The sequence below is a fragment of the Aquarana catesbeiana genome, linkage group LG09, assembly GCF_042186555.1.
Source record: "Aquarana catesbeiana isolate 2022-GZ linkage group LG09, ASM4218655v1, whole genome shotgun sequence".
NCBI classification, from domain to species: Eukaryota; Metazoa; Chordata; class Amphibia; order Anura; family Ranidae; genus Aquarana; species Aquarana catesbeiana.
The window spans coordinates 54,431,981-54,457,612 of NC_133332.1; the positions used below are offsets into that span (position 1 = coordinate 54,431,981).

The 25,632-nt window shown below is 46.8% G+C and overlaps 1 protein-coding gene across 3 annotated transcripts; it reads left to right on the plus strand.

Moving 5' to 3' along the window:
• Positions 1–11,194: 11,194 nt before the first annotated feature.
• Positions 11,195–25,015, plus strand: LOC141107645 (SERTA domain-containing protein 1-like). 3 transcript variants are annotated; one of them, XM_073598523.1, is made up of 3 exons: positions 17,521–17,634; positions 17,734–17,815; positions 22,868–25,015. In XM_073598523.1, the coding sequence occupies exon 3, from the start codon at positions 22,872–22,874 to the stop codon at positions 23,643–23,645; it is 774 nt and encodes a 257-aa protein (XP_073454624.1). In that variant the 5' UTR covers positions 17,521–17,634; positions 17,734–17,815; positions 22,868–22,871; the 3' UTR covers positions 23,646–25,015. The 3 variants fall into 3 exon arrangements, with proteins under 3 accessions (XP_073454623.1, XP_073454621.1, XP_073454624.1); XM_073598522.1 differs by lacking the exons at positions 17,521–17,634; positions 17,734–17,815 and adding an exon at positions 11,195–11,354; XM_073598520.1 differs by lacking the exon at positions 17,734–17,815 and having other exon boundaries at positions 17,075–17,634.
• The last annotated feature ends 617 nt before the right edge of the window (positions 25,016–25,632 follow it).

The window sequence follows — 25,632 nt, forward strand, 5'->3', positions numbered from 1 at the left end:
AACACCGGTGCTGTGGTCGTTTAGTGAACACCGCTGTCCTGGTCGTGTAGTGATCACAGGTGTCCTGGTCGTGTAGTGAACACCGGTGTCCTGGTCGTTTAGTGAACACCGGTGTCCTGGTCGTGTAGTGAACACCGGTGCCCTGGTCGTGTAGCGAACACCGGTGTCCTGGTCGTGTAGGGAACACCGGTGCCCTGGTCGTGTAGCGAACACCGGTGTCCTGGTCGTGTAGCGAACACCGGTGTCCTGGTAGTGTAGCGAACACCGGTGCCCTGGTCGTGTGGTGAACACCGGTGCCTTGGTCGTGTGGCGAACACCGGTGCCCTGGTCGTGTAGGGAACACCGGTGTCCTGGTCGTGTAGCGATCACAGATGTCCTGGTCGTGTAGCGATCACAGGTGTCCTGGTCGTGTAGTGAACACCGGTGCCCTGGTCCTGTAGTGAACACCGGTGCCCTGGTCCTGTAGTGAACACCGGTGTCCTGGTCGTGTGGTGAACACTGGTGTCCTGGTCGTGTGGCGAACACCGGTGCCCTGGTCGTGTAGTGAACACTGGTGCTGTGGTCGTTTAGTGAACACCGGTGTCCTGGTCGTGTAGTGAACACCGGTGCTGTGGTCGTTTAGTGAACACCGCTGTCCTGGCCGTGTAGTGATCACAGGTGTCCTGGTCGTGTAGTGAACACCGGTGTCCTGGTCGTTTAGTGAACACCGGTGTCCTGGTCGTGTAGTGAACACCGGTGCCCTGGTCGTGTAGCGAACACCGGTGTCCTGGTCGTGTAGCGAACACCGGTGTCCTGGTCGTGTAGCGAACACCGGTGTCCTGGTCGTGTAGCGAACACTGGTGCCCTGGTCGTGTGGCGAACACCGGTGTCCTGGTCGTGTAGCGATCACAGATGTCCTGGTCGTGTAGCGATCACAGGTGTCCTGGTCGTGTGGTGAACACCGGTGTCCTGTTCGTGTGGCAAACACCGGTGTCCTGGTCGTGTAGTGAACACCGGTGCTGTGGTCGTTTAGTGAACACCGGTGTCCTGGTCGTGTAGTGAACACCGGTGCTGTGGTCGTTTAGTGAACACCGCTGTCCTGGTCGTGTAGTGATCACAGGTGTCCTGGTCGTGTAGTGAACACCGGTGTCCTGGTCGTTTAGTGAACACCGGTGTCCTGGTCGTGTAGTGGACACCGGTGTCCTGGCCGTTTAGTGAACACCGGTGTCCTGGCCGTTTAGTGAACACCGGTGTCCTGGTCGTGTAGTGAACACCGGTGTCCTGGTCGTATAGTGTACACCGGTGTCCTGGTTGTGTAGTGAACACCAGTGTCCTGGTCTTTTAGTGAACACCGGTGTCCTGGTCGTTTAGTGAACACCGATGTCCTGGTCGTGTAGTGAACACAGGTGTCCTGGTCGTATAGTGTACACCGGTGTCCTGGTCGTGTAGTGAACACCGGTGTCCTGGTCGTATAGTGTACACCGGTGTCCTGGTCGTGTAGTGAACACCGGTGTCCTGGTCGTTTAGTGAACACCGGTGTCCTGGTCGTGTAGTGAACACCGGTGTCCTGGTCGTATAGTGTACACCGGTGTCCTGGTCGTGTAGTGAACACCGGTGTCCTGGTCGTGTAGTGAACACCGGTGCTGTGGTCGTTTAGTGAACACCGCTGTCCTGGTCGTGTAGTGATCACAGGTGTCCTGGTCGTGTAGTGAACACCGGTGTCCTGGTCGTGTAGTGAACACCGGTGTCCTGGCCGTTTAGTGAACACCGGTGTCCTGGCCGTTTAGTGAACACCGGTGTCCTGGTCGTTTAGTGAACACCGGTGTCCTGGTCGTTTAGTGAACACCGGTGTCCTGGTCGTTTAGTGAATACCGGTGTCCTGGTCGTGTAGTGAACACCGGTGTCCTGGTCGTATAGTGTACACCGGTGTCCTGGTCGTGTAGTGAACACCGGTGTCCTGGTCGTATAGTGTACACCGGTGTCCTGGTCGTGTAGTGAACACCGGTGTCCTGGTCGTTTAGTGAACACCGGTGTCCTGGTCGTGTAGTGAACACCGGTGTCCTGGTCGTATAGTGTACACCGGTGTCCTGGTCGTGTAGTGAACACCGGTGTCCTGGTCGTTTAGTGAACACCGGTGTCCTTGTCGTGTAGTGAACACCGGTGTCCTGGTCGTGTAGTGAACACCGGTGTCCTGGCCGTTTAGTGAACACCGGTGTCCTGGTCGTTTAGTGAACACCGGTGTCCTGGTCGTTTAGTGGACACCGGTGTCCTGGTCGTGTAGTGAACACCGGTGTCCTGGTCTTGTAGTGAACACCGGTGTCCTGGTCGTGTAGTGAACAACTGGTGCCCTGGTCGTGTAGTGAACACTGGTGCCCTGGTCGTGTAAACACCACTGTCCTGGTCGTGTAGTGAACACCGGTGTCCTGGTCGTTTAGTGAATACCGGTGTTCTGGTCGTGTAGTGAACACCGGTGTCCTGGTCGTATAGTGTACACCGGTGTCCTGGTCGTGTAGTGAACACCGGTGTCCTGGTCGTATAGTGTACACTGGTGTCCTGGTCGTGTAGTGAACACCGGTGTCCTGGTCGTTTAGTGAACACCGGTGTCCTGGTCGTTTAGTGAACACCGGTGTCCTGGTCGTATAGTGTACACCGGTGTCCTGGTCGTGTAGTGAACACCGGTGTCCTGGTCGTTTAGTGAACACCGGTGTCCTGGTCGTGTAGTGAACACCGGTGTCCTGGTCGTTTAGTGAACACCGGTGTCCTGGTCGTGTAGTGAACACCGGTGTCCTGGTCGTGTAGTGAACACCGGTGTCCTGGCCGTTTAGTGAACACCGGTGTCCTGGTCGTTTAGTGAACACCGGTGTCCTGGTCGTTTAGTGGACACCGGTGTCCTGGTCGTGTAATGAACACGGGTGTCCTGGTCGTGTAGTGAACACCGGTGTCCTGGTCGTGTAGTGAACACTGGTGCCCTGGTCGTGTAGTGAACACTGGTGCCCTGGTCGTGTAAACACCACTGTCCTGGTCGTGTAGTGAACACCAGTGTCCTGGTCGTTTAGTGAACACCGGTGTCCTGGTCGTGTAGTGAACACCGGTGTCCTGGTCGTTTAGTGAACACCGGTGCCCTGGTCGTGTAGTGTACACCGGTGTCCTGGTTGTGTAGTGAACACGGGTGTCCTGGTCGTGTAGTGAACACCGGTGTCCTGGTCGTTTAGTGAACACTGGTGCCCTGGTCGTGTAGTGAACACTGGTGCCCTGGTCGTGTAAACACCACTGTCCTGGTCGTGTAGTGAACACTGGTGTCCTGGTCATTTAGTGAACACCGGTGTCCTGGTCGTGTAGTGAACACCGGTGTCCTGGTCGTTTAGTGAACACCGGTGTCCTGGTCGTTTAGTGAACACCGGTGCCCTGGTCGTGTAGTGAACACCGGTGTCCTGGTTGTGTAGTGAACACCGGTGCTGTGGTCGTTTAGTGAACAAGGGTGTCCTGGTCGTGTAGTGAACACCGGTGCTGTGGTAGGGTTGCCACATCATCCCTTTAATCCAGGACACATATGAATTACACAGGTTCTGAGGCTGATTTAATGCAGATAAGGCACCAAGTGAGTTTAATTACCACTTTAATCAGCCACAGAACCTGTGTAATTAATGTATGTCCTGGATTAAAGGGATGATGTGGCAACCCTATGCTGTGGTCGTTTAGTGAACACCGGTGTCCTGGTCGTGTAGTGAACACCGGTGTCCTGGTCGTGTAGTGAACACTGGTGCCCTGGTCGTGTAGTGAACACTGGTGCCCTGGTCGTGTAAACACCACTGTCCTGGTCGTGTAGTGAACACTGGTGTCCTGGTCGTTTAGTGAACACCGGTGTCCTGGTCGTGTAGTGAACACCGGTGTCCTGGTCGTTTAGTGAACACCGGTGTCCTGGGCGTGTAGTGAACACCGGTGTCCTGGCCGTTTAGTGAACACCGGTGTCCTGGTCGTTTAGTGAACACCGGTGTCCTGGTCGTGTAGTGAACACGGGTGTCCTGGTCGTGTAGTGAACACTGGTGCCCTGGTCGTGTAGTGAACACTGGTGCCCTGGTCATGTAAACACCACTGTCCTGGTCGTTTAGTGAACACCGGTGTCCTGGTCGTGTAGTGAACACGGGTGTCCTGGTCGTGTAGTGAACACCGGTGTCCTGGTCGTGTAGTGAACACGGGTGTCCTGGTCGTGTAGTGAACACCGGTGTCCTGGTCGTGTAGTGAACACTGGTGCCCTGGTCGTGTAGTGAACACTGGTGCCCTGGTCGTGTAAACACCACTGTCCTGGTCGTGTAGTGAACACCGGTGTCCTGGTCGTTTAGTGAACACCGGTGTCCTGGTCGTGTAGTGAACACCGGTGTCCTGGCCGTTTAGTGAACACCGGTGTCCTGGCCGTTTAGTGAACACCGGTGTCCTGGTCGTTTAGTGAACACCGGTGTCCTGGTCGTTTAGTGGACACCGGTGTCCTGGTCATGTAGTGAACACGGGTGTCCTGGTCGTGTAGTGAACACCGTTGTCCTGGTCGTGTAGTGAACACTGGTGCCCTGGTCGTGTAGTGAACACTGGTGCCCTGGTCGTGTAAACACCACTGTCCTGGTCGTGTAGTGAACACCGGTGTCCTGGTCGTTTCGTGAACACCGGTGCCCTGGTCGTGTAGTGTACACCGGTGTCCTGGTTGTGTAGTGAACACGGGTGTCCTGGTCGTGTAGTGAACACCGGTGTCCTGGTCGTGTAGTGAACACTGGTGCCCTGGTCGTGTAGTGAACACTGGTGCCCTGGTCGTGTAAACACCACTGTTCTGGTCGTGTAGTGAACACTGGTGTCCTGGTCGTTTAGTGAACACCGGTGTCCTGGTCGTGTAGTGAACACCGGTGTCCTGGTCGTTTAGTGAACACCGGTGTCCTGGTCGTGTAGTGAACACCGGTGTCCTGGCGGTTTAGTGAACACCGGTGTCCTGGTCGTTTAGTGAACACCGGTGTCCTGGTCGTGTAGTGAACACGGGTGTCCTGGTCGTGTAGTGAACACTGGTGCCCTGGTCGTGTAGTGAACACTGGTGCCCTGGTCGTGTAGTGAACATTGGTGCCCTGGTCATGTAAACACCACTGTCCTGGTCGTTTAGTGAACACCGGTGTCCTGGTCGTTTAGTGAACACCGGTGCCCTGGTCGTGTAGTGAACACCGGTGTCCTGGTCGTGTAGTGAACACTGGTGCCCTGGTCGTGTAGTGAACACCGGTGTCCTGGTCGTTTAGTGAACACCGGTGTCCTGGTCGTTTAGTGAACACCGGTGCCCTGGTCGTGTAGTGAACACCGGTGTCCTGGTTGTGTAGTGAACACCGGTGCTGTGGTCGTTTAGTGAACAACGGTGTCCTGGTCGTGTAGTGAACACCGGTGCTGTGGTAGGGTTGCCACATCATCCCTTTAATCCAGGACACATATGAATTACACAGGTTCTGAGGCTGATTTAATGCAGATAAGGCACCAAGTGAGTTTAATTACCACTTTAATCAGCCACAGAACCTGTGTAATTAATGTATGTCCTGGATTAAAGGGATGATGTGGCAACCCTATGCTGTGGTCGTTTAGTGAACACCGGTGTCCTGGTCGTGTAGTGAACACCGGTGTCCTGGTCGTGTAGTGAACACCGGTGTCCTGGTCGTTTAGTGAACACCGGTGCCCTGGTCGTGTAGTGAACACCGGTGTCCTGGTCGTGTAGTGAACACCGGTGTCCTGGTTGTGTAGTGAACACCGGTGTCCTGGTCGTTTAGTGAACACCGGTGTCCTGGTCGTGTAGTGAACACCGGTGTCCTGGTTGTGTAGTGAACACCGGTGCTGTGGTCGTTTAGTGAATACCGGTGTCCTGGTCGTGTAGTGAACACCGGTGCTGTGGTAGGGTTGCCACATCATCCCTTTAATCCAGGACACATATGAATTACACGGGTTCTGAGGCTGATTTAATGCAGATAAGGCACCAAGTGAGTTTAATTACCACTTTAATCAGCCACAGAACCTGTGTAATTAATGTATGTCCTGGATTAAAGGGATGATGTGGCAACCCTATGCTGTGGTCGTTTAGTGAACACCGGTGTCCTGGTCGTGTAGTGAACACCGGTGTCCTGGTCGTGTAGTGAACACCGGTGTCCTGGTCGTGTAGTGAACACCGGTGTCCTGGTCGTGTAGTGAACACCGGTGTCCTGGTCGTTTAGTGAACACCGGTGCCCTGGTCGTGTAGTGAACACCGGTGTCCTGGTCGTTTAGTGAACACCGGTGTCCTGGTTGTGTAGTGAACACCGGTGTCCTGGTCGTTTAGTGAACACCGGTGTCCTGGTCGTGTAGTGAACACCGGTGTCCTGGTTGTGTAGTGAACACCGGTGCTGTGGTCGTTTAGTGAATACCGGTGTCCTGGTCGTGTAGTGAACACCGGTGCTGTGGTAGGGTTGCCACATCATCCCTTTAATCCAGGACACATATGAATTACACGGGTTCTGAGGCTGATTTAATGCAGATAAGGCACCAAGTGAGTTTAATTACCACTTTAATCAGCCACAGAACCTGTGTAATTAATGTATGTCCTGGATTAAAGGGATGATGTGGCAACCCTATGCTGTGGTCGTTTAGTGAACACCGGTGTCCTGGTCGTGTAGTGAACACCGGTGTCCTGGTCGTGTAGTGAACACCGGTGTCCTGGTCGTGTAGTGAACACGGGTGTCCTGGTCGTGTAGTGAACACCGGTGTCCTGGTCGTGTAGTGAACACTGGTGCCCTGGTCGTGTAGTGAACACTGGTGCCCTGGTCGTGTAAACACCACTGTCCTGGTCGTGTAGTGAACACCGGTGTCCTGGTCGTTTAGTGAACACCGGTGTCCTGGTCGTGTAGTGAACACCGGTGTCCTGGCCGTTTAGTGAACACCGGTGTCCTGGCCGTTTAGTGAACACCGGTGTCCTGGTCGTTTAGTGAACACCGGTGTCCTGGTCGTTTAGTGGACACCGGTGTCCTGGTCATGTAGTGAACACGGGTGTCCTGGTCGTGTAGTGAACACCGGTGTCCTGGTCGTGTAGTGAACACTGGTGCCCTGGTCGTGTAGTGAACACTGGTGCCCTGGTCGTGTAAACACCACTGTCCTGGTCGTGTAGTGAACACCGGTGTCCTGGTCGTTTCGTGAACACCGGTGCCCTGGTCGTGTAGTGTACACCGGTGTCCTGGTTGTGTAGTGAACACGGGTGTCCTGGTCGTGTAGTGAACACCGGTGTCCTGGTCGTGTAGTGAACACTGGTGCCCTGGTCGTGTAGTGAACACTGGTGCCCTGGTCGTGTAAACACCACTGTTCTGGTCGTGTAGTGAACACTGGTGTCCTGGTCGTTTAGTGAACACCGGTGTCCTGGTCGTGTAGTGAACACCGGTGTCCTGGTCGTTTAGTGAACACCGGTGTCCTGGTCGTGTAGTGAACACCGGTGTCCTGGCGGTTTAGTGAACACCGGTGTCCTGGTCGTTTAGTGAACACCGGTGTCCTGGTCGTGTAGTGAACACGGGTGTCCTGGTCGTGTAGTGAACACTGGTGCCCTGGTCGTGTAGTGAACACTGGTGCCCTGGTCGTGTAGTGAACACTGGTGCCCTGGTCATGTAAACACCACTGTCCTGGTCGTTTAGTGAACACCGGTGTCCTGGTCGTTTAGTGAACACCGGTGCCCTGGTCGTGTAGTGAACACCGGTGTCCTGGTCGTGTAGTGAACACTGGTGCCCTGGTCGTGTAGTGAACACCGGTGTCCTGGTCGTTTAGTGAACACCGGTGTCCTGGTCGTTTAGTGAACACCGGTGCCCTGGTCGTGTAGTGAACACCGGTGTCCTGGTTGTGTAGTGAACACCGGTGCTGTGGTCGTTTAGTGAACACCGGTGTCCTGGTCGTGTAGTGAACACCGGTGCTGTGGTAGGGTTGCCACATCATCCCTTTAATCCAGGACACATATGAATTACACAGGTTCTGAGGCTGATTTAATGCAGATAAGGCACCAAGTGAGTTTAATTACCACTTTAATCAGCCACAGAACCTGTGTAATTAATGTATGTCCTGGATTAAAGGGATGATGTGGCAACCCTATGCTGTGGTCGTTTAGTGAACACCGGTGTCCTGGTCGTGTAGTGAACACCGGTGTCCTGGTCGTGTAGTGAACACCGGTGTCCTGGTCGTTTAGTGAACACCGGTGCCCTGGTCGTGTAGTGAACACCGGTGTCCTGGTCGTGTAGTGAACACCGGTGTCCTGGTTGTGTAGTGAACACCGGTGTCCTGGTCGTTTAGTGAACACCGGTGTCCTGGTCGTGTAGTGAACACCGGTGTCCTGGTTGTGTAGTGAACACCGGTGCTGTGGTCGTTTAGTGAACACCGGTGTCCTGGTCGTGTAGTGAACACCGGTGCTGTGGTAGGGTTGCCACATCATCCCTTTAATCCAGGACACATATGAATTACACAGGTTCTGAGGCTGATTTAATGCAGATAAGGCACCAAGTGAGTTTAATTACCACTTTAATCAGCCACAGAACCTGTGTAATTAATGTATGTCCTGGATTAAAGGGATGATGTGGCAACCCTATGCTGTGGTCGTTTAGTGAACACCGGTGTCCTGGTCGTGTAGTGAACACCGGTGTCCTGGTCGTGTAGTGAACACCGGTGTCCTGGTCGTTTAGTGAACACCGGTGCCCTGGTCGTGTAGTGAACACCGGTGTCCTGGTCGTGTAGTGAACACCGGTGTCCTGGTTGTGTAGTGAACACCGGTGTCCTGGTCGTTTAGTGAACACCGGTGTCCTGGTCGTGTAGTGAACACCGGTGTCCTGGTTGTGTAGTGAACACCGGTGCTGTGGTCGTTTAGTGAACACCGGTGTCCTGGTCGTGTAGTGAACACCGGTGCTGTGGTAGGGTTGCCACATCATCCCTTTAATCCAGGACACATATGAATTACACAGGTTCTGAGGCTGATTTAATGCAGATAAGGCACCAAGTGAGTTTAATTACCACTTTAATCAGCCACAGAACCTGTGTAATTAATGTATGTCCTGGATTAAAGGGATGATGTGGCAACCCTATGCTGTGGTCGTTTAGTGAACACCGGTGTCCTGGTCGTGTAGTGAACACCGGTGTCCTGGTCGTGTAGTGAACACCGGTGTCCTGGTCGTGTAGTGAACACCGGTGTCCTGGTCGTGTAGTGAACACCGGTGTCCTGGTTGTGTAGTGAACACCGGTGCTGTGGTCGTTTAGTGAACACCGGTGTCCTGGTCGTGTAGTGAACACCGGTGTCCTGGTCGTGTAGTGAACACCGGTGTCCTGGTTGTGTAGTGAACACCGGTGCTGTGGTCGTTTAGTGAACACCGGTGCCCTGGTCGTGTAGTGAACACTGGTGTCCTGGTTGTGTAGTGAACACCGGTGTCCTGGTCGTTTAGTGAACACCGGTGTCCTGGTCGTTTAGTGAACACCGGTGCCCTGGTCGTGTAGTGAACACCGGTGTCCTGGTCGTTTAGTGAACACCGGTGTCCTGGTTGTGTAGTGAACACCGGTGTCCTGGTCGTGTAGTGAACACCGGTGCCCTGGTCGTGTAGTGAACACCGGTGTCCTGGTTGTGTAGTGAACACCGGTGCTGTGGTCGTTTAGTGAACACCGGTGTCCTGGTTGTGTAGTGAACACCGGTGTCCTGGTCGTTTAGTGAACACCGGTGCCCTGGTCGTGTAGTGAACACCGGTGTCCTGGTTGTGTAGTGAACACCGGTGCTGTGGTCGTTTAGTGAACACCGGTGTCCTGGTCGTGTAGTGAACACCGGTGCTGTGGTAGGGTTGCCACATCATCCCTTTAATCCAGGACACATATGAATTACACAGGTTCTGAGGCTGATTTAATGCAGATAAGGCACCAAGTGAGTTTAATTACCACTTTAATCAGCCACAGAACCTGTGTAATTAATGTATGTCCTGGATTAAAGGGATGATGTGGCAACCCTATGCTGTGGTCGTTTAGTGAACACCGGTGTCCTGGTCGTGTAGTGAACACCGGTGTCCTGGTCGTGTAGTGAACACCGGTGTCCTGGTCGTTTAGTGAACACCGGTGCCCTGGTCGTGTAGTGAACACCGGTGTCCTGGTCGTGTAGTGAACACCGGTGTCCTGGTTGTGTAGTGAACACCGGTGTCCTGGTCGTGTAGTGAACACCGGTGTCCTGGTTGTGTAGTGAACACCGGTGCTGTGGTCGTTTAGTGAACACCGGTGTCCTGGTCGTGTAGTGAACACCGGTGCTGTGGTAGGGTTGCCACATCATCCCTTTAATCCAGGACACATATGAATTACACGGGTTCTGAGGCTGATTTAATGCAGATAAGGCACCAAGTGAGTTTAATTACCACTTTAATCAGCCACAGAACCTGTGTAATTAATGTATGTCCTGGATTAAAGGGATGATGTGGCAACCCTATGCTGTGGTCGTTTAGTGAACACCGGTGTCCTGGTCGTGTAGTGAACACCGGTGTCCTGGTCGTGTAGTGAACACCGGTGTCCTGGTCGTGTAGTGAACACCGGTGTCCTGGTCGTGTAGTGAACACCGGTGTCCTGGTTGTGTAGTGAACACCGGTGCTGTGGTCGTTTAGTGAACACCGGTGCCCTGGTCGTGTAGTGAACACCGGTGTCCTGGTTGTGTAGTGAACACCGGTGTCCTGGTCGTTTAGTGAACACCGGTGTCCTGGTCGTTTAGTGAACACCGGTGCCCTGGTCGTGTAGTGAACACCGGTGTCCTGGTCGTTTAGTGAACACCGGTGTCCTGGTTGTGTAGTGAACACCGGTGTCCTGGTCGTGTAGTGAACACCGGTGCCCTGGTCGTGTAGTGAACACTGGTATCCTGGCTCCTCTATAGGACATCTCTATTACTTGGCACAGCTGACCACTAGAGGACTCTGCTGAGGTGTTACCCTGACAACGCAACCCGTGCCGCACCTGTCCATCAGCGCAGCCCCGCCCCCGGCACCCATCGTGACGTGGACACGTGAATCATCCCCCCTCTCTCTCGCTCTCCCAGCCCACGCCCGCTTAGTCACACACACACACAGGCAGCGAAGGGAGGCGGGTGCGGCACGCGCCGGCATCTAAAACCACGCCCTGGACCCACCCTCATTGGCCTCCGCTTCCGAGAGGCGACCAATGCGGACGGGCGGTAGGCGCGGCCTGGGGGAGCCAAGGGCTGGAGGAAAGCTATCGAAGCCGCATTCGCTGACAGCTGTGCGGAGTGTGTGGCCGTGCTGCTCGGGCTCCGTGCGAAGGGGGTGGGATGCTTCCCTGTGATTGGCCGCTGACCGTCTCTCGGAGGAGTCTGATTGGCTGCTGAGCAGCTGGGGCAGGTGAGCTTGCGTGGGTAGGAGGGAGGGTAATGGCGGACGATGGCTGAGGAGGTCTCCGTGTCCGGAGAGAGTCTGGACTGCCCGGGGATCCTCATCATCGTCCTCCGCTGGAGGTTCCAGGAGGGGGAGGCATGCTGGGGGTTGTAGTTGCAGCAGATGAGCAACAGTGCCGGGGCCACCGGTTCCCTATCCATAGAGGTGACCACACACCGTACAATCTGATCGTCCGATCTTCTTTACAGCAGACGTGTAGTGTGAGGACCGGTCTGATATCAATGTACTTCCGATAACACTGAGATTGTTCACAAATCCTACAATCAGATTGTATAGTGTACGACCAGCTTCTTCTATGCAATCTGATTGTATGATCTCCAGTAGATCTGCAGGCCATACACTATGCAATCTGATTGCATAGAGTGTGGTCAGCAGCTCATACAATTGAAATGCATATAGAGATCCAATGGATCTGATACGATCAGATTGTGTAGTGTATGGCCAGCAGATCATACAATGTGATTGTATGATTTTACATGAGAACAAGCATATAGTGTGAGGGTCGGCCTGATACCGAGGACTGTCTAGTTTTGGTAAAGCCAAAAGCGGTTGTACAATCCGATTTTGTATGACCGGCATAAAGGTGGCCATACAATAAGCAATCTCCTTCAGATCTGCCATCGACTATCTAGTAGAAGGCATGGCCTGATTGGATGGCTTGGGTAGATTCTCCTTATTAAGATTGTACAATCGGATTGTAATGGTGTATGGCCAGCTTTAGTAATCCTCCGGTGGCAGATCTGATTGTACGATGGAGATGATTATTTCCAGGACAATCTGATTATTAAGGGAAATGTTACAATCAGAAGAAATCTCTATAAAACGGTTATCGTGTTACCCAGTCCGGTGAATGTTGCAAAGTGTGGTCCGGTGTCCCCGTGGAGGGGGGGGGGAGGGGCTCGGAGATCGTGGAGGGGGAGGGGCTTGGAGGGGGGGGCTCGGAGATCGTGGAGGGGGAGGGGCTCGGAGATTGTGGAGGGGGAGGGGCTCGGAGATCAGTGACACGGGATTGGATACAATGTTTTTATAGAAATATATAGAAGGAAAATGATACAAAGTATAAATGACAGGAAGTTCTCCTCCCATTGGTTGGCTGTCAGGTGTGATCACCAATCAGGACTCAGATCTGATTTCCCCGCCCCCAGGGATGTTCTGAGCTCCTCCCTGAGGATTGGGGGTCATTCTGTACTCCTTCCCAGAGATCGGGACATGGGGGGGGTGGGGGGACCACTCGCCTTACAATCTCTTTTACGGTGGCCAGACCGAATTCCCTTATGCCAAAACGATTGAATCCGATAGAGCGAGACATAAATAGCCGAGCGATGAGTGATCGTTTTCATCAGCCCAGGTTGCTCAGTCATGGTGGACAAAAATGAGTTCTAAAGAATATCAATGGGGTGTTTTTATTTATTTTTCTGCACCCTTACATTTTAGATTGTATCTGATTCACAACGGCATAAAAAAAATGCCATCAATTGATCAGAACGATCGATTAGGTTATTCATATTTTTTTTTTTTTTTTAATAGTGGGGAGGGATTAGAACCCCTGTCAGTTTTTATCGCTGTCTTTGCCCCCGTTAAGGAGACTCCTCCTCTCTATTTGTCCTGTTTATCATTATCTCTCAAAGTGAAAGTAAAAGAAAATCCTACATTTTGTGTTGTCCCCAGAAAAGTCATAGAGGAGAAATCTTACAATGGGGACGCTAGTTCTGGGGGTCCCCAAGATATTCCCTTTAATTTTGTTGAGATTTTTTCTCACTTCCTGTTTGGCTGTGGGACAGGAAGTGACGGGAAATCTCCGCAATGGGACACAGATGACAAAAAAAAAAAAAAAAAAAAATCTGACAGGGGTTATAACCCTCCCTTACTCTATCCAAAGAGGGGGGAAAAAATAAGTTTTGCCAATAGTTCTACTTTAATGCCACAACTGATCAGCAGAAGCTGTCACTATCTGTCGCTCGTCACTCGATTGTGTCTGATTCAATCATTTCATCGAGTCCGTTTTTTTTAACAAAAGTATTCAATTTGTTTCCAATCAGGCCAGACCCTGTACATAGCTGTTTTGCAGATCTAAAGAAGATTGTACAATCAGATTGTATAGTGTGTGTGGTCACCTTTAAGGGTCACCATATCTGTTACAATCTCACCGTACAATCTGTGTGCAACTTTGAATTTACCAAAACAATGTAATATGGGGGACCTACCTGATCTGTGCAATCAATTTGTATTCAATCAGGCAGGACCTTGTACTACATAGCTGTTGGTAGGTCATAAGAAGATTGTACAATCAGATTGTAACGTGTGGTGTGCTTTAGGTTTTGCCATACACGGTACAATCTGACCATACACTCAGTGTAAAGGCCTGTACACACAGATCAAAAAATTGTACAAAGAATACCGCTTTTGAAGCGAACGTACGATAATCTGATGGTTAGTACACAACTTTCTTCCAAAATCGCACAAACACGATTTTCATTCAATCAGCACAGTTTTCATCCAGGAAATATGATATAAATATATGACATCACTTCCAACTTTATATTCTGTCATATGAGAAGTTTCGAACTTCAGTAACCTTCATTTTCGATATGGAGACTAGTATTGAAAAAAAAAAAAAAAGTGGACAATCGATCATCCGATAATCTCATTGTGTACCAGGTTTTAAGCTCACAGCACACGTTACAATCTGATTGTACAATCTCCCTTGGATCTACCAATACCTCTGTAGTCCAGGTACCTTCCTCATTGGATAGATTAGGTTGACCCCCCCCATATTACATAGTTTTTTTCAATCTAAAGTTGGTGGTATGAAGATTGTATGGTGACTTTTAAACTACCCATACACTATACGATCTACTTTAGATCAGCCATCAACTATATAAAACAAGGGAATGTGCAATTTAATAGAAATGTATTGGATTGTATATATTTATCCCCCTATATTGCATGGTTTTGGTAAATGTAGATTGTACCACCAGATTGTAAGGTGTGTGGCTACCAAAACTATGTCCGATGAGGACACAGCTGCCTGTCCCCATAGAAATGAATAGGATGGCGGTACGGGAATACATGTAACATCTGTACCAGGAAAACACGGACCTGCACGGGGCTCTGTGATTGGACCCTTTACATTCATATGCCGGTGCAGATGGTGTAATCTCCCGCCAAGGTTTATTGTAAGTACCAAAAGAGCCTGCATCTGATTGGATGTTTGGAGGATGGTTTTCCACCTTTTCAATCGAGAGATGTCGGGCAGGAGGCCGCCCACAATTCACCCGCTGAGCGGATTTCAGCTGGTCCATAAGAATCTGGCCAAATTCCAGTCCAAATTTACACATTTCCAGAAATATAAATTACCGGGTTCTGACCCTTCTCTACTCTAGTCAGAAAAAAATGTGGGAAGTTATTAGGAGGCTCTTTTGGGGTCATCGGACCATGTTTTGGCTTCAGATACACGTCATATTTTAGGACTTCTTAGGAGGCTTTGTTACTTGAGTCACCAGACCAAGTTTTGGCTTTAGGTAGTTGTTAGGTGGCTCTTTTCTTTAAGAGCTACTACTAAGTTTTGCCTTTTTAGATACAATTTTTTAATTTTTATTTCAGGACTTGAAAGCCACCGGACCAAGTTTTAGCTTTTAGATACTTTTTCATTCACATTTTAGGAGGTTTTTAGGAGGCTGTTTACTTTGAAAGTCAGGCCAGGTTCTGGCGATACATTCTAAGAAGTTATTGGGTGGTTCTTTGGACAGCCACCAGACCAAGTTTTGGCCTCCGATCCACTTTTTAATATATATTTGAGGATGGTATTAGGTGGCTCTTTCTTTTGAAAGTCACCAGACCAAGTTTTGGGTTTTAGATACATTTAGGAAGTTAGGTGGCTCTTTTCTTTGAAAACTACTAGACCCAATATTTGCCTTTTTTTTAATTTGTTTTTTTAGGACGTTCTTAGGTGGCTTTGTTACTTGAAAGCCACCAGACCAAGTTTTCGGCTTTAGATACTTTTTTAGTTCACGTTTTAGGAAGTTATTAGGTGGCTACTAGACCCACATTTTACACTTTTTTTTTTTTTTTTATGCACTTTTTAATTTCTAATGTACAACTTATTAGGTGGCTCTGTTACTTGAAAGCCACCAGACCAAATGTTGGCTTTAGATACACCTCTTCTTTATTTTACAACTTTATTAGGTGGCTCTTTTAAAGCAGTTGTATACCCACAAAAAAAAAAAACCCAACCCTGTAAGACAAAAGCATAATGAACTCGTATGCACCGCATGCTAGCTCGTTATGAAATACTTACCCTTAAAACGAGGCGTCGGTATCTAATCCCGCTCCACACCGAGGGAGCTGACATTTTGCCCTCGGCGTGTCTTCTGGGTTCGCGGCTACGGCGCTGTGAGTGGCCGGAGCTGCAATGACGTCACTCCCACGCATGCGCGCAGGAGTCTTCTTCCCGGCAAGGTTCGGCAGCGTCTGCCGGACCTTCAGCCGGGCGTTCACAGCGCATGAGCTGCTGACGTCAGCGACTGCATGCAAAGTGAATATCTCCTAAACCCATACAGGTGTAGGAGATCTTCATTTTACCTACAGGTGAGCCTTATTTTAGGCTTACCTGTAGGTAAAAAAATGGGTATACAACCACTTTAAAAGCCACCAGATCAAGTTGCTTCAGATGTACTTTTGAAATCGTATTTTAGGAAGTTATTAGGTGGCTCTTTTCATTGACAGCCACCAGACCCATTTTTGGATACATTTTAGTTAGTTGTTAGGGGGCTCTTTTTTTTCTTTGCAAGCCACCAGACCAAGTTTTGGCTTTAGATGCACCTTTTATTCACATTTTAGGGCTTATTAGGTGGCTCTGTTACTTTGAAAGCCACCACACCAAATTTTGGCTATAGACACATTTTGGGTAGTTAAGAGGCTCTTTTCTTTGAAAGCCATCAGACCCAAGTTTTGCCTTTTTAGATGCATTATTTTTATTTTGTATTTTAAGTTCTATTCGGTGACTTTGTTACTTGAAAGCCATCAAACCAAGGTTTGTGTGTGTGTTGTGTTTTTTTTATGTCTTTTTTTTTTTTTTGTTTTGTTTTGTTTTGTTTTGTTTTTTTAAGGAAGTTGTTGTTAGGCAGCTCTTGTCTTTTAACTACTACTAGATCCACATTTTAACTCATATTTTAGTACTTATTAGGTGGCTCTGTTACTTAATAGCCACCAGACCAAGTTTTTTTTTTTCTTTAAATACATTTAAAAAAGTTATTTGGTGGCTTTCTTCTTTGAAAGCCACCAGACCCAAATTTTGGCTTTTTTAGATACATTTTTTATTTTGAATTGTAAGCTCTATTAGGTGACTTTGTTACTTGAAATCCATCATAACAAGATTTGTGTGTGTTGTTGTTTTTTAATTTTTTTTAAGGAAGTAGTTGTTAGCCAGCTTTTGTCTTTAACTACTACTAGATCCACATTTTAACTCATATTTTAGGACTTATTAGGTGGCTCTGTTACTTAATAGCATCCAGACCAAGTTTTTTTTCTTTAAATACATTTCAAAAAGTTATTTGGTGGCTTTCTTCTTTGAATGCCACCAGAACCAAGTTTTGCCTTTTTGATACTTTTTTCGTTCACATTTTAGGAAGTTTATTAGGTGGTTCTTTTCTTTGACAGCCATCAGACCAAGGTTCTGGCTGTAGATACACTTGAATTTACATTATAGGAGGTTATTAGGTGGCTCTTCTAATTGAAAGACACCGGACCGATGTAGGAATCGGTAACAAGCGACAAACAAGTCCTCAGCAGGCTTCTCTTGTGTAATACCTTTTTGTAGAAGCTTCGAAGTCCTTCGAAGCTGGTTGATGAGTCATCGGGGGGTCTTACACGGAAGCCGTAACACTGATTGCTGGAGGAAAAATAGGACGTCTGTCTTAGAATGACCCTTTAATCATGAGTCTCTTCCTGGTCTCCTATATACAAAGCTGCCTGTATGTCATGCCTTTTACAAATGAGTAACTAGCAGAAGCAGTGTGGAGTAGTCCTGTGTAGAGAGGGGGAGCTGTTGGGCGCTTACAGGGAGTCCAGTTGAGTGTAGATTTGAATAGCGTGTGTGTGTGTGTGTGTGTGTGTGTGTGTGTGTGTGTGTGTTCCGTCCCCTGATATCATGACTTGTGACACCAAGAGAACACCCTTCTCCGTCTTCACGATCAACTGTTCTATGGATGACCTTTAGGACTGGTGGGTGAGTGTTAGAGGTGAATGGTGGTCCCTTGTATAGAGATAGTTTGATCGTTCTAGATAGGATAAAGAAATCTGACTTTTACTATAGATCTATTGCCAGGGAACGCTCGGTCTGATGGCGAAGGAAGACTTGTGCAATACAGTGTGTAGAATCCGAGGTCAGCCGGGGATACCAGATACAGGTTATACAAGCCCAGAGCCACACACCGATACATGTGTAGGATGAGGCATACATGAAATATAAAAAAAAAAGTTAATATCTTAAAGTGTAATAAATCCATAATCATAGTTTAAAATATGTTCTTGCGCTTATGGTGGACCCTTAGAACTCACTACATCGCAAGCCAGGGACTACCTGATGTGATCGTTATCTGTTGTCCAAATGATCAGAGATCCCTATGTTGATCTTTTGCTTCAACGCACTTCCATTGTAAGATATAATAGCAATGATAATAATAAATGTTATGACGACGATTGTTAGTATGTTTTATTATAATAATAATTTTATTTTAATATGACAATGAATATTAGTATTTTATTTACTATTTTTATTAGTAATAAAATACTAATAATTGTCAATTTATTGTATGTAATTTTTTATTTTTTTCATAAACGCAAATGAATGAACATAGGCACCATTGAAGGAGTCAATACTATTTTCTAGAATTTTATAGGTGCCAAAAACCCCAGAAACACATCAACACACAAGGATTACTATTAGTACCTTATTCTCTCATGATTATTATAACAATTAGAGATGCTGTCAAAACAGATCGACCGAAAATGGTGTTATCGGCATTTTGGAGAAAACGCACGTGATTTTGCTGTGATTTTTATTTCTTTTTTTTTTTTTTACCACCATTTTACAGTGCTTATGGTGTGTTCTTTTTCATAGGTCATGTGACTCAAAAATTTCATTAAAAACGTAACGTGGATGCGTTGCTGCATTTTCAATAGGGAGGAGCGTGTCCCCCCCCCCCCCCCCATTAAAAATGCAGCATGCAAGATTTTTAAGACCACAATGGAAGTGCAACGGGCCAGTGTGAAGACCTAGAATTTAAAAGGATGTATTTTTGTTGCTCTAAAGGTGCCAATAATGGCCGATTTTCATGATTTTAATAAAAAATTTGGAGATATATATTTTAAATTTTCGGGCCAAGTGCATTTTTGGTTTCGGTACCAAAATTTCCATTCAGTGCACGTCTAGTATTGTACTAATAATCATCGCTCTAATAATAATATAATCATACTAACAATCCTCATAATAAAATTATTAGTATTATTTCTGCCATACAGTTAAAAACAAGTTGAAGCAAAAGATCAACATAGAGATGGACTACAGATGACTATCATATCTGTATAATATGATTATTATTAACTATTGTAATGTTATTTCAATTAATAAATACTAATTGTAATAACTTATTAATAATAATTTATATTTATTTAGCAAAATTCAAAAGCCCTTAGCAGAGGATACTGCACAGTATAGACTGCGATGATGAATGTAGTGTGCTATGCATTGTTTTATGCTCCCCAGATGCCCTCATTCCTGTGGAATTTGGGTCCTAGAGAAGCTCTGGCGAGCTCTGATATATCCCCCCAATAGACATACATTGTAGGGAAATTGCAGATTGGGACCTAGGTGATGGAAGCATTTCAGGTTAGGGATTGCAGTTGACCCTTTTTTTTTTTTTTTAAGCCTGTTAGAGTCTCTGGCTCTAATCAGGTGCTTAAAAAAAAAAAACACCCTGCGGCTTTGGAATCCATGGTACGGTGCCACTGATGTGTAGATCAGGGGGCCGAACGCATGGATAGGGGAGGCGGTGCCCATGCGTCCTCTATGGATGGACCACCACTGACTGAGACATACTGAAGCAGAGCATGATCCCCTTCCTTCAGAGACTGGGCCGCAGGGCAGTATTCCAACATAATGACCCCAAACTCCCCTCCAAGATGACCACTGCCTTGCTAAAGAAGCTGAGGGTAAGGGTGATGGACTGGCCAAGCATGTCTCCAGACCTAAACCTTATTAAGCATCTGTGGGGCATCCTCAAATGGAAGGTGGAGGAGCTCAAGGTCTCTAATATCCACCAGCTCTGTGATGTCGTCATGGAGGAGTGGAAGAGGACTCCAGTGGTAACCTGTGAAGCTCTGGTGAACTCCATGCCCAAGAGGGTTAAGGCAGTGCTGGAAAATAATGGTGGCCACACAAAATATTGACACTTTGGAACCAATCTGGACATTTTCACTTAGGGGTGTACTCACTTTTGTTGCCAGCGGTTTAGACATTAATGGCTGTGTGTTGAGTTATTTTGAGAGGACAGCAAATTTACACTGTTATACAAGCTGTACACTCACTACTTTACATTGTAGCAAAGTGTCATTTCTTCAGTGTTGTCACATGAAAAGATATAATAAAATATTTACAAAAATGTGAGGGGTGTACTCACTTTTGTGAGATACTGTGTATATATATATAATATTGCTTTGTGATTTCTGAATGGCCACCAAATATTCCTGGGGACTGGTGGTAGTCTGTGAGAATGCTTTGTCATTGCGGCAGTGAGTGAGCCATCTGCTTCCAATCAGTTTGTATTAGTCCTGTAAGATATCTATTATTTATATAGCACTGACAGTTATATGCAGAACTTTACATATTATTCATTCATATTAGTCCCTGCTCTCCAAGGAGTTTACAATCTAAGGTCCGTATTGTACGTACACATAGGGCCAATTCAGACAGGAGCCAATTCATCTAGCAGCATGTCTTTGAAATGTGGGGAGGTATTCGGTGTACACAGAGGAAACCCACACCGGCACAGGGAGGACATGCAAACTCCTCTGGTGCAGGGATTGTAAAGCATGGGGGTGAAAAACTATTCAGTTATAGGGTGCCATGGGGTGCAACTTGCTGTATGTAGTAGTGCACAATGCATGCACTGGTGCATTGCTGTGCCATTCCTTTTGAAAAGTCGCCCCGATGTGCAAACCAGAATACACCTGTGCTGCAATGCAGAGCAACACCGCACCATGATCAACATGCACTGTGATTGCTGTATGGCTCATTCACACAGACTGCATTGCCTTACGGTACCATTCATTTTGAATTACGTAGCAACTCTCCTCTAATCACGTACTACCTTTTCTTTTTTTTTTCACCTTGTGATCTGGGCAATAAGTCTGTGTTGGGGTTTTTTTTTTTCTAAAGTACAAGCTCTCCTGCAGATGTAGCAGTGATGAGGGATGAGACAAACCATTTAACACTGGCAGGGGTGCTTCTAATCAGCTTTTAATTATGTAAAACCTTTATCCTGAAAGGGTAAAAAAAACCTGTTGCACCAAATCCGACCTTGAGATCGCACAATTTCAAAGCCACAGGTTCGTGTGACTTGGCTGACATGTCTATGCAAGTCGCACATGAAATCATAAAAAAAAACAGTGCAGGAACCCTCTTTTTTTTTTTCTTTCTTTTCAAATCAGTGCGGCACCGCAAAGTCTTGAGTCCCCCCAATTTGAACAGTTCCATTGCCGACAATAGGGTGCGACTTGTGATGCAATTTGGACCTGTCAAATTACAGGACAGGTCGCACCGATGTGAAGTGTAGTGGACACATGGGTGGAGATTTACTAAAACCCGATCATTCCAAGTCTGGGGCAGCTGTGAATGGTAATCAATCTGCTTCTAACCTCAGCTTTGACAGTAAGCCCTGGTTCACACCAATGTGATTTGACAGTTCAATTGCATGACAAGGCACACCACGTTTGTGGCAATGGAACAGTTCAAATCACAGCGACTTTGAAAAAGGTTCCTGCACTACTTTTTCTGTTTTTTTTTTGTTTTGTTTTTTTTTTTTTTTTTATCCTTTGTGATTTGCAGTGACTTTTGTTAAATGAAATCTCACGGATCTGTGGTTTTGTAATTGCCTGAGGTCAGTAAAGCTCCCCTTGTTGCCTAGACTTGAATTGGACAGCGATGGTGTCTGATCGGTAACAGAGGTATCACTTTCATGTGGTTGGGAAGAGGTGATAATGTCTTGTTTGCCACAGTGTGTGTGGCCAGGGACCTGTATTTTTCTTTGTTACTCATCATACAGAAAATGAAAGAATTTGAACCATGTCATCCATGAGTCACTTTTACAAGACGTACACAAGACCAGTGTGTAGACTGTAGCTCTTGCCTTTTCTGCTCCATGTTAACACAGAGCGTTGACTTCATTACAAATTGCGGCAGATCCTTGGAATATAAAATGGTTCATATGTTCCTTTTTAAATCAGACTTTCTCAACCTCTTCAACGCAGAGGAACCCTTGGGAAAAACTTTCTGGTCTCAAGGAACATCTACTAAAAATGACTAGATCTACAACTCCTAAAAAAATAAAGGGTGATGGTCAGTGGGAAGAATGCTCCTTACACGTGTGGTCACTGGGAAGAGTCCCCTTACAGATGGTCAAAAAGATTGATGGTGTCAGTGGGGACTTATCTGAGAGGCAGAAATTTTACATTGCCCAAGGAACCCCTAACAATCTCTGGAGCAGGGGTCTCCAAACTTTCCAAACAGCGGGCCAGATTACTGTCCTTCGGACCTTTTAGGGGGATCGGATTTTGGCCAGTGGGAACAGAAAATGCCCCAAAGTCACTGGGACTAAACAATGCCTCAGGTTTGAATGACTGTCAGCAGGAGTAAATAAGTTAAGTAGTGACTTTGGTCAGTAGGAGATGAAATAGTGTACCATCATTGGTATAGTTGGGAGCAATAGAGCCCCAGTCCAATTGTCATTTGGAGGAACAGGAGTAGTGTCCCACTGCTGGTCTCGGTGGGCGGAATCGCGCTCCACCGCTTTTGTGTTTGGTGGGCGGGATAGTGCCCCAAGGATCGGATAAAGGCAAGCAAAGGTCCACAATTTGAAGACCACTGCTCTAGGGCAGTGTTTCTGAACTCCAGTCCTCAAGGCGCCCCAACAGGTCATGTTTTCAGGATTTCCCTCAGATGAAACAGCTGTGGTAATTACTAAGGCAGTGCAACTGATCAAATCGCCTGTTCAAAATAATGGGAAGCCTGAAAACATGACCTGTTGGGGTGCCTTGAGGACGAGTTGAGAAACACTGCTCTAGAGGAACCCTAGGGTTCCACAAAACCCTGGTTTAAATGCTACAAATACTTTTTTTTTTTTTCTCTAAATGCTTTCTTGATTAGAAGCTAACATTTTATCATAATTTTCTTCTTTTTGCAGACCCATGTTGGCCAAAGGAACCAAACGTAAATACTCGGAGGTGGAAGGGGAGATGGGCAGCGGCCTGGAATCAGAAATGCCTGGGCGATACCAGAGCTCGTTGCCCGCAGTGCAGTCTAGATGTTTAATGAACATATCTCTACTGAAGCTCCGTCGCAGCCTGCACCACGTGGAGCCTAACCTGAGACATCTCGTACTGGTGGCCAACACCCTACGTCGCCTTCAGGATAATATGCAGGCAGAATCGAGTACTCTAGTAGGGTGGAAACCCATGGAAGACAACTCTAGAAAAGACTCTCCATCGTTGGTTACTGAGAGCAAAAATTCATCTGCGGATGTTCCAGGAGACGATGCCTTGATTTCCAGCATGGATGCTTCTTTATACTCCTCCATTTCCACCATACTTGAGGATTTAAATAATTTTGAGGGGCTGAGCTCCTCTCCGCTGCCTCAGACAGAAGATGAACAGCTCTGCTCTCCCAGGGACTTCATTAGAGATGGGAGTCGAGAGGAATCTGTGAAGTTGACACCTTCCTCCTCATTTTTAAGTTCCTCTACCTACCTTCTTGGTGACAACCTAGAGGATATTTTTGAAGACATTGACACATCTATGTATGACAGTGATCCTTGGGCCAGTAGCAATCTTTTAAACTTTAAAACATTTTCTACCATTAACGAACCTGAGGAGAAATCCTTGTCAGATGGACAAGATTCCATGCTGGAGCTTAGTGACTTGGACTATCTGATGGACGTTCTGGTGGGAACCCAAAACTGCTGATGGTCTCAGTAGGACGTTTTGAAGGACCCAAATTGTATCTTGTAACAAGACACTATTGTAAATAACAGACTTTTTAATTTATTTTGAGCAGATGAACTTAACGGTTTTCATTGGGGTGGGAAAGAGGGGGGGCATTAATGTCCGCAGTCTTTTTCAGAGGATCCAAAAAAAGTGTATGTGCAGAACACAAGTTGAGTTACATCAGTATTGGCCAAGATCTAATGAGTTATAACTGTAGCCACAATTTTTATGCCTAAAAACTTCACCAGTTTAACAATATAATTTTTCACTTTTTTAAACCTTTTTTTTTCAAAATTTCTGCACCAGTTCAATTTTTTTTCCAATATTGTAGCTACAATTTTTACATATAAATCCAGTATATAAAAAAAAAAAAAACTTCACCAGTTTAACAGTATCATATTATTTTTTTTTTTTTTTTTTTTTTTTCCACTTTATAAGCCTTTTCATAAAATGTCTGCACCAGGTAAATACATTTTTTATAAATTCCGATTACAACACAGTTTGTAAACCGCCGTCTTTTAAATGAAACCACAAAAGGAAGCCAAGACAGTTTACCCCTTCATATATACAATGTATATAAAAGGCATATATATAGAGTTAAAAAATATATATAAATCTATATTTTTAAGATTAATTTTAAGTGTAATGTTTAAAATTGCCTTAATCATTCTTCATTTCTATATATTGCTTTTTGGGCTCGCTTTGATTTCTCCCACCATAACGGTGATGGTGTGCATGTGTTTGTTTTTAATAGATATGTCCAGTAAAAGCCATACATTTTATTTATTGAAATCTCTGAATAATTGGAAACTTGGCCACTTGCTACAAACACAAGTTGTCAAATATCATGTTTTTTCTAAATGACAAAAAATTGTGCAAAATAAAGCAATATTTTATATTCGTGCAGCGTTGGGTTACAAAGCCATATCTGTCTTTCGCCAGCCTCTATTCAGGGCGCCGCTGGTCCAAATGACTGGTTTCCTGAAAAACGACTGCAAAGGCCAGTGCTGTTACCTCATTTTTAATGTGTGTTGTTGTTTGTTTGTTTTTTTTGTTTTTTTTTTTTTTTTTCTTGGTATTTAATTTAAAGTTTAACTTGCCTTTTCAAGTGTTTAATGAGGTATTAGCAAGGTATGTCCCTCATGCACAGTCTGGGGGGCTCCAGAACACTGGGACGAGTATTGTACATTTTTGTCCGTGTGTCTGCCTCGGAAATATTTGGTGATGGTATTTATTGACCTTACTTTGTGAGAAGTGATTTTGTTAGTAATTTAATGCCTGAATTATCCCTATTATTTATCCTTTGGTGAATATTTATGATTGGAATAAACCCGAATTTCTTAATCAGATTTGTTGATTGTTTGACTATGTTCTTCTTGCTCCTGGAGAAACTCTGAGCAGAATTCTTTAAACTGCTCATTCAGGGCTCATGCACACAGGGCTTAAAAAGACCTACCGTATATACTCGAGTATAAGTCATTCCGGGTATAAGTCAAGGCCCTAATTTACCACAAAAAAATGGGAAAAACTTATTGACCCGAGTATAAGACGAGGGTGAGAAATGCACAGCTACTGTAAGTGGAAAAGAGGGTCAACAATGCCCATTTGCAGCCTCACTGCTCATTTGCAGCCATAGGTCCCCCGAACTTTAAACTCGGTAGTTAAGGGTTCCTAGATGCCCCCTAGCTGCAGCCAAAATTTGGGGTCTCTGAACCCAAAGTGTCCCGAAATGACATTGCTGCAGATGGACACAGTTGACCGACTTTGGGGCCACTTAGTGCTACCCTGTTTCCCCTAAAATAAGACCTAGCGTGATTGTCGGTGATGGCTGCAATATAAGCCCTACCCTCCAAATAAGCCCTACCCTGTTTCCCCGAAAATAAGCCCTACCCTGAAAAGTAGACCTACAAAGACTTTTAACTAGGGCTTATTTGGGGGGTAGGGCTTATATTGAAGCCATCGCCGA

Coding starts and splice junctions, on each gene's coding strand:
- LOC141107645 (XM_073598520.1), top strand. CDS start 17,615: ATGACCTTTAGGACTGGTGG. Junction 17,635..22,867: donor ATGACCTTTAGGACTGGTGG/GTGAGTGTTAGA, acceptor TTCTTTTTGCAG/ACCCATGTTGGCCAAAGGAA.